This window comes from Pempheris klunzingeri, chromosome 7 (genome assembly GCF_042242105.1).
Source record: "Pempheris klunzingeri isolate RE-2024b chromosome 7, fPemKlu1.hap1, whole genome shotgun sequence".
NCBI lineage: Eukaryota > Metazoa > Chordata > Actinopteri > Acropomatiformes > Pempheridae > Pempheris > Pempheris klunzingeri.
Window position 1 is genome coordinate 11,512,197 of NC_092018.1, and position 9,448 is coordinate 11,521,644.

At 42.8% G+C, this 9,448-nt stretch overlaps 1 protein-coding gene across 1 annotated transcript; it reads left to right on the top strand.

Moving 5' to 3' along the window:
* The first annotated feature begins 2,249 nt into the window (after positions 1-2,249).
* Positions 2,250-2,668, top strand: LOC139203990 (small ribosomal subunit protein uS8-like). Its single transcript, XM_070833921.1, has one exon. It carries the CDS (start codon positions 2,274-2,276, stop codon positions 2,664-2,666), a length of 393 nt encoding a protein of 130 aa, XP_070690022.1. The 5' UTR covers positions 2,250-2,273; the 3' UTR covers positions 2,667-2,668.
* The last annotated feature ends 6,780 nt before the right edge of the window (positions 2,669-9,448 follow it).

Genomic DNA, 9,448 nt, shown 5'->3' on the forward strand with positions numbered 1-9,448 from the left:
GCTTGCAGCAGTGGCATTGAGGAGAGTGAAGTATTGCTCCTCTGTGCTCAGGACAGCGAGGTCAACATAGTGTCTCTGACATAGCTCCCGGGCTTTGAACCAGGACATCGGTCGCTGGTCCAGGATGTAGTGGTTGATGATCTGGCCCACTGCTAAGTCATGGCACACCACTGGGACAGGGGATATGAACAGAGAGGAAAATAGATGAGTGATTAACAGCTTCAGTGCACCATAGTCCAGCTGCGTTTCTGGCCTGATTCCCTGGCTGTGCACCCATGGATGGATTACTGAACTAGCCTAGAATCCTGATCAGTCATCTCTAGAGTGAACTAAACACTGAAGTTCATCAGCTTTTCAACCAAACACCACCACAGAGTAGGAAAACAACTACAAAGAGACGCAAGACAACCACATAAATGCACAAAACAGCCACAAAGAGATTTACTTACTAAGTTAGTGCAGTTACATTGTACAGGATTTCTCTAAATTAAGAAGTATGATATGACAAATTCCAGCATCTCATGAAGTGCAAAGTCAGAGTTACCCAGGACAGCCAGTCGCTGCAGAATCTGCGTCTCATAGGCAAACATGTAGTAGAATCCGTGTTTTTGTTTATGATATAGTTTTTCACTCCTTTGCCATCCAACAGCTGACCATGTGCTGTCTAGTATTTCCCATATTTTGATGATTATGCAGAAGTTTTGCAATATGCAAGATCCCTGTCTGACTAAAACACCCTCTGCTTGGAGAGTTTATATTATCGGCTCACACTGTGGGCCGATGCATGACGTGGAAAAATGGGAGTGGCGACTTCTCAATGAAATTTCAGATGTCATTTAAAAACTAATTTCAACACACCTTACTCCTGATATACTGCACTTCTGTTGCTTGAGTCACACTAAACTTTTGTGGACCATTCAAATAAAGTGAGTCTTTACTTTCTGATCATGGTTGTGAACATAAAACAACTGATGGTGTGGTCTGGCAAAGCAAACCAGAGTGCCTGAACCGGCTGAATGATGACACTGAGCACCAGGAAAAAGGTGGTGAACCTTTATATGAGGTGCTAAAAATACAGATATGTAGCTCCTCCCAAGGTCTAACAGACTGGATATGTTGGTTTTGGCTTTGTGATCTAAATCTGTGAATGAGTTACTAGATCAATCTGCAGCTTCTAGACATGCATGACATTTAAATAAAGAGAAAAAATTCAAGGGCAGTGAAGCATCAGTGACCCCAGCCTCTACTCTGTCTTACATAAAATAAATACTTAAAATTAGTTTGGCTGTGATAGAGAAGTGTTTATCAGAGGAACTAGTATCTGATCAGGGTTATGATCAGGGGGTGAAGGTCTCCAAAGTCTTTATTAACACATCCTGAGTGATATCTAGAGTCTAAACAGCAGCAGTAAGGACACGCACTTGTTTAAGAGATCCCGTTTAACCAGTTTATCCTGAGTGAATGTGTTTCCATTTGTCATTGATGATGAATTAGTCTCGCTACATCCTGTTGGTACCAAACGTCACGATTGTGATCACGATCACAAGCAGATCAGGAGTTTGTCGGCTTCATTTTGGGCTGCAGCTGTTCATGTCTCAGGTTGTTTTTTTTCTGTTGTGATTTCAGTTTTGATCATTAGTTTTCTGGATTATCATTGTTTATTCGCTCTTGGCATGTTGATGGATTTTGCTTTTGTTGATTTGTTTTTTGTGCTTTCAGTAATGGAAAATTATTATATGAGACATACAATGCAAAGCTTCTGAATCAAAAACCTGTTGACCTTATGGTTTAAGGACTCAGCAATGAACAACCTTTGTTGTTCTCTCTTCCCTTGTTTCCTGTCATCTGTCTATTGTAATCCCTACTAATGGTATAAAACACCCTCAAAAATAAATACTCCACCACAGTTAAAAAGAAGGGTCTGCAGCCATGCTCGCAGATCTGTGTGACTGAGTTTGGTGTGTTAACACAATAATGTTTGATAATTTTCACTAAACACAAAGTACAGCTGAAATTAATGGAAATTAATTATATTATATTGTATTTGGTCAAATCAGTGGTGCTAGAGAAAAACCACTACGATCACCACCACGCACTTCACCAGAAATCATTGTTACTTTCCAAAAATAAACTTTTTGTTTTCCATTATCAATTCATTTATTTTCTAAAAAGTTGTTTTTTTTTTCTTATGGTTTCTGTATTCAATTATCAGTCTGCATCTGGATGAAAAATGACGTACCCATCTCTTTCCGCCATATTGCAGAACCGGCATCATGGTGCGCATGAACGTTCTCGCAGATGCTCTGAAAAGCATCAACAATGCTGAGAAGCGTGGGAAACGCCAGGTCCTCATCAGGCCCTGCTCCAAGGTTATTGTGCGCTTCCTCACTGTCATGATGAAGCACGGTTACATTGGTGAGTTTGAGATCATTGACGACCACAGAGCCGGGAAAATTGTCGTCAATCTCACAGGCAGGCTGAACAAGTGTGGTGTGATCAGTCCACGTTTTGATCTCCAGCTCAAGGATTTGGAGAAGTGGCAGAACAACCTGCTGCCCTCAAGACAGTTTGGATACATTGTGCTGACCACTTCAGCTGGCATCATGGACCACGAAGAGGCCAGACGGAAACACACAGGAGGCAAAATCCTTGGATGGTATCTGTGATAAATAAAACATTTACAATCTATGGTTATCAAAACTACTCCAAGACAAGGTACATTTCCTAAAGCAACCTACCATTTTCAATTTGTCTGTATGGATTTCATAGAACTAAACAAAAATTGAAGGAAAAGATACTGTTTGGTGATAATAGATATGTTCCCATATTCACATCCATGTTTTACTTTGTTTTCGTCTATCAGGGAAATAATGATTAGTTATTAGGGGCAGGTCCACTTCACAGGTACGATGGGATGACCAGCCTGGAGGTGGACAGTTTCTGTTCTTTTATGGATGTTCCCATACTCAAAGTTTCCAGAGTAGACAACAGCTATTATTCTCATTGTGTACCGTTTGTGTGCAGTTAATTTTTGACATTATTGTGACCCTCTGGGAGTGCCATAGTGCGGTCGCCGGGGCAGCGGGACCGTAAGAGAATTTTCCTGTCCAGAAAGATTGATTGTTCTGCCAGACAGGTTTTTCGCTCTTACACTCCATGGGCTTTTGATATACATGTAAGGTAAAGTTCTTATATGTTACGTGGAAAGTTGCACTCTTGTGAGTGCAAACAGGAGGGAATGTTATGAGAATTGCCATCCAAGGACATGCTCACGAATTGCCAGACAGAGTGGTAATCGAGGGTGTGCTCTGCAATGGTGTGAAGCCTCATATCTACAAGGACAAGAAGAAGTAGATGATAACACGATGTGTGAGAACTACACCCACAATGCCCATTATAAAACCTAACTGTATATGCTCACCAGATGAGCCTTTTACTCTGTAACCTCCATGATGTTGTTGCACTGTCAAACGCTCCTCTTACATGTAAGATTAAACTTTGTTATAACTTGCAAGCTGGCTCCAATCTCCTCTACCTAAAGATTGCTGCAGCAGTTGTTATCGGAGTCAGGGACCTGACGAGGTCCAGTATGAAGGGGATGCGAAGCGCATGAAACAGGAAAAAAAAATAATGTAAAATATTTGAAAAAATGGCAAAATAAATATGAGTTTAAGGGAAAACTGCAAGTAGGAGATTGCAGAGAATTAGTGGCAAAGATTGAAACAAATACAAAGGGGGAGTAAGATAAAAGCAAGAAAGGAAGGCCTTACAGAAGCCCAGGTGTGGTTAAACGAAGCACTCAGACAAGCTGGCCTTCAGCGCCAGAGGGAGAAAAAAGAGGGGGAGGAAAAGCAGAGACAGAGAGAAAAGGAGAAGGAAGCAGAAAGGGACATGAAAATTCCTAACCCTTATCCTGTGTTGTATTCTGCCCGAGATAAGCGAGTGCTGCTGTCTAGGCCTCTCCTGGGGAAAGTCACTTCAAAGTCCTCACCTCCAGGACCGTCCTCCTCCTCATCTGCCTCCCACCACTTGCCTCAATCATCCATGACTGCACAACCATCTCTGTCCGGGGTGGACACACCACACCGGACCCGAAGCGGTAATGTATACAATCCTTTACATTACCTCAGTCCAACACCACCAGTACCTAATCTAGGACTTAAAGATGCAGAAATGTTTCCTATGATAGAAATGCCAAATCCCAGAGCAGGACAGAGTAATCAACCCCCCACTGTCAGCGTGTATAGACCATGGACTGATGCAGATGTAAAAGAAGCTGCTGCTGGCATCGTCCATCCCAAATTAAATTTGGAAGAATTCCTAACAGAGATAAAGAGACTGTGTGACAGTTTCAGGCTGGACACAGTGGAGACTGAGAGAGTCCTGCGATGTGTTGTGAAACAGGATTGGTGTTTGGTGAAGGGGACGTGGGACCCCTTTGAAAATAACGTACCCATCTCGTTCGGACATGTGCAATACAATGAGAGGACAGAGGCATTGTATGGTAGAATAATCCAACACTACAGAGGACAGGCTTGTTACTCTAAAGTGTTGGAGTGCAAACAGGGACCAGAGGAATCAGTGCTAGTCTATTTCGATAGGCTGAGTCAGATTTTTGCAACTCACAGCGGTATACCTGTAGACCGTGCAGACACGAGTAATTACAACCTACAGCTAAAAAATGCATTCCTGCTCGGAATGCATCAACAAATCTGCAATAACATTAAAAAGCACCTCGTAGGATGGAGGAGTGCAGGGATTCAAACCATCAAAGATCACGCAGAACATGGTGAGGAACAAATGAATGTAAAGAAAAAGAAACTTAAAGCTAAAAGTAATGACACTTTTATTGTTGATGACTGTGATGAATTTCCCACTGATGAATATTATGATGTTTGTTACCGAGGAAATGATCAAAGAGGAGGAGGTGGACGAGGATGGGGACGAGGACACGGAGGGGACGGCAGATGCTACAATTGTGGCAAATTTGGACATTGGACAGAGGGCCAGAACACAGAGGAGGATCATGAGGAGGATGACGAGTGGCAACATGACAATGATCAGTCAGCAGAATCATTTTAGATTTGCAGCTATTTTTGATCCATGGGATTTCACATGTCTCAACAGGAGGGATGGTATCTGTGATAAATAAAACATTTACAATCTATGGTTATCAAAACTACTCCAAGACAAGGTACATTTCCTAAAGCAACCTACCATTTTCAATTTGTCTGTATGGATTTCATAGAACTAAACAAAAATTGAAGGAAAAGATACTGTTTGGTGATAATAGATATGTTCCCATATTCACATCCATGTTTTACTTTGTTTTCGTCTATCAGGGAAATAATGATTAGTTATTAGGGGCAGGTCCACTTCACAGGTACGATGGGATGACCAGCCTGGAGGTGGACAGTTTCTGTTCTTTTATGGATGTTCCCATACTCAAAGTTTCCAGAGTAGACAACAGCTATTATTCTCATTGTGTACCGTTTGTGTGCAGTTAATTTTTGACATTATTGTGACCCTCTGGGAGTGCCATAGTGCGGTCGCCGGGGCAGCGGGACCGTAAGAGAATTTTCCTGTCCAGAAAGATTGATTGTTCTGCCAGACAGGTTTTTCGCTCTTACACTCCATGGGCTTTTGATATACATGTAAGGTAAAGTTCTTATATGTTACGTGGAAAGTTGCACTCTTGTGAGTGCAAACAGGAGGGAATGTTATGAGAATTGCCATCCAAGGACATGCTCACGAATTGCCAGACAGAGTGGTAATCGAGGGTGTGCTCTGCAATGGTGTGAAGCCTCATATCTACAAGGACAAGAAGAAGTACATGATAACACGATGTGTGAGAACTACACCCACAATGCCCATTATAAAACCTAACTGTATATGCTCACCAGATGAGCCTTTTACTCTGTAACCTCCATGATGTTGTTGCACTGTCAAACGCTCCTCTTACATGTAAGATTAAACTTTGTTATAACTTGCAAGCTGGCTCCAATCTCCTCTACCTAAAGATTGCTGCAGCAGTTGTTATCGGAGTCAGGGACCTGACGAGGTCCAGTATGAAGGGGATGCGAAGCGCATGAAACAGGAAAAAAAAATAATGTAAAATATTTGAAAAAATGGCAAAATAAATATGAGTTTAAGGGAAAACTGCAAGTAGGAGATTGCAGAGAATTAGTGGCAAAGATTGAAACAAATACAAAGGGGGAGTAAGATAAAAGCAAGAAAGGAAGGCCTTACAGAAGCCCAGGTGTGGTTAAACGAAGCACTCAGACAAGCTGGCCTTCAGCGCCAGAGGGAGAAAAAAGAGGGGGAGGAAAAGCAGAGACAGAGAGAAAAGGAGAAGGAAGCAGAAAGGGACATGAAAATTCCTAACCCTTATCCTGTGTTGTATTCTGCCCGAGATAAGCGAGTGCTGCTGTCTAGGCCTCTCCTGGGGAAAGTCACTTCAAAGTCCTCACCTCCAGGACCGTCCTCCTCCTCATCTGCCTCCCACCACTTGCCTCAATCATCCATGACTGCACAACCATCTCTGTCCGGGGTGGACACACCACACCGGACCCGAAGCGGTAATGTATACAATCCTTTACATTACCTCAGTCCAACACCACCAGTACCTAATCTAGGACTTAAAGATGCAGAAATGTTTCCTATGATAGAAATGCCAAATCCCAGAGCAGGACAGAGTAATCAACCCCCCACTGTCAGCGTGTATAGACCATGGACTGATGCAGATGTAAAAGAAGCTGCTGCTGGCATCGTCCATCCCAAATTAAATTTGGAAGAATTCCTAACAGAGATAAAGAGACTGTGTGACAGTTTCAGGCTGGACACAGTGGAGACTGAGAGAGTCCTGCGATGTGTTGTGAAACAGGATTGGTGTTTGGTGAAGGGGACGTGGGACCCCTTTGAAAATAACGTACCCATCTCGTTCGGACATGTGCAATACAATGAGAGGACAGAGGCATTGTATGGTAGAATAATCCAACACTACAGAGGACAGGCTTGTTACTCTAAAGTGTTGGAGTGCAAACAGGGACCAGAGGAATCAGTGCTAGTCTATTTCGATAGGCTGAGTCAGATTTTTGCAACTCACAGCGGTATACCTGTAGACCGTGCAGACACGAGTAATTACAACCTACAGCTAAAAAATGCATTCCTGCTCGGAATGCATCAACAAATCTGCAATAACATTAAAAAGCACCTCGTAGGATGGAGGAGTGCAGGGATTCAAACCATCAAAGATCACGCAGAACATGGTGAGGAACAAATGAATGTAAAGAAAAAGAAACTTAAAGCTAAAAGTAATGACACTTTTATTGTTGATGACTGTGATGAATTTCCCACTGATGAATATTATGATGTTTGTTACCGAGGAAATGATCAAAGAGGAGGAGGTGGACGAGGATGGGGACGAGGACACGGAGGGGACGGCAGATGCTACAATTGTGGCAAATTTGGACATTGGACAGAGGGCCAGAACACAGAGGAGGATCATGAGGAGGATGACGAGTGGCAACATGACAATGATCAGTCAGCAGAATCATTTTAGATTTGCAGCTATTTTTGATCCATGGGATTTCACATGTCTCAACAGGAGGGATGGTATCTGTGATAAATAAAACATTTACAATCTATGGTTATCAAAACTACTCCAAGACAAGGTACATTTCCTAAAGCAACCTACCATTTTCAATTTGTCTGTATGGATTTCATAGAACTAAACAAAAATTGAAGGAAAAGATACTGTTTGGTGATAATAGATATGTTCCCATATTCACATCCATGTTTTACTTTGTTTTCGTCTATCAGGGAAATAATGATTAGTTATTAGGGGCAGGTCCACTTCACAGGTACGATGGGATGACCAGCCTGGAGGTGGACAGTTTCTGTTCTTTTATGGATGTTCCCATACTCAAAGTTTCCAGAGTAGACAACAGCTATTATTCTCATTGTGTACCGTTTGTGTGCAGTTAATTTTTGACATTATTGTGACCCTCTGGGAGTGCCATAGTGCGGTCGCCGGGGCAGCGGGACCGTAAGAGAATTTTCCTGTCCAGAAAGATTGATTGTTCTGCCAGACAGGTTTTTCGCTCTTACACTCCATGGGCTTTTGATATACATGTAAGGTAAAGTTCTTATATGTTACGTGGAAAGTTGCACTCTTGTGAGTGCAAACAGGAGGGAATGTTATGAGAATTGCCATCCAAGGACATGCTCACGAATTGCCAGACAGAGTGGTAATCGAGGGTGTGCTCTGCAATGGTGTGAAGCCTCATATCTACAAGGACAAGAAGAAGTAGATGATAACACGATGTGTGAGAACTACACCCACAATGCCCATTATAAAACCTAACTGTATATGCTCACCAGATGAGCCTTTTACTCTGTAACCTCCATGATGTTGTTGCACTGTCAAACGCTCCTCTTACATGTAAGATTAAACTTTGTTATAACTTGCAAGCTGGCTCCAATCTCCTCTACCTAAAGATTGCTGCAGCAGTTGTTATCGGAGTCAGGGACCTGACGAGGTCCAGTATGAAGGGGATGCGAAGCGCATGAAACAGGAAAAAAAAATAATGTAAAATATTTGAAAAAATGGCAAAATAAATATGAGTTTAAGGGAAAACTGCAAGTAGGAGATTGCAGAGAATTAGTGGCAAAGATTGAAACAAATACAAAGGGGGAGTAAGATAAAAGCAAGAAAGGAAGGCCTTACAGAAGCCCAGGTGTGGTTAAACGAAGCACTCAGACAAGCTGGCCTTCAGCGCCAGAGGGAGAAAAAAGAGGGGGAGGAAAAGCAGAGACAGAGAGAAAAGGAGAAGGAAGCAGAAAGGGACATGAAAATTCCTAACCCTTATCCTGTGTTGTATTCTGCCCGAGATAAGCGAGTGCTGCTGTCTAGGCCTCTCCTGGGGAAAGTCACTTCAAAGTCCTCACCTCCAGGACCGTCCTCCTCCTCATCTGCCTCCCACCACTTGCCTCAATCATCCATGACTGCACAACCATCTCTGTCCGGGGTGGACACACCTCACCGGACCCGAAGCGGTAATGTATACAATCCTTTACATTACCTCAGTCCAACACCACCAGTACCTAATCTAGGACTTAAAGATGCAGAAATGTTTCCTATGATAGAAATGCCAAATCCCAGAGCAGGACAGAGTAATCAACCCCCCACTGTCAGCGTGTATAGACCATGGACTGATGCAGATGTAAAAGAAGCTGCTGCTGGCATCGTCCATCCCAAATTAAATTTGGAAGAATTCCTAACAGAGATAAAGAGACTGTGTGACAGTTTCAGGCTGGACACAGTGGAGACTGAGAGAGTCCTGCGATGTGTTGTGAAACAGGATTGGTGTTTGGTGAAGGGGACGTGGGACCCCTTTGAAAATAACGTACCCATCTCGTTCGGACATGTGCAATACAATGAGAGGAC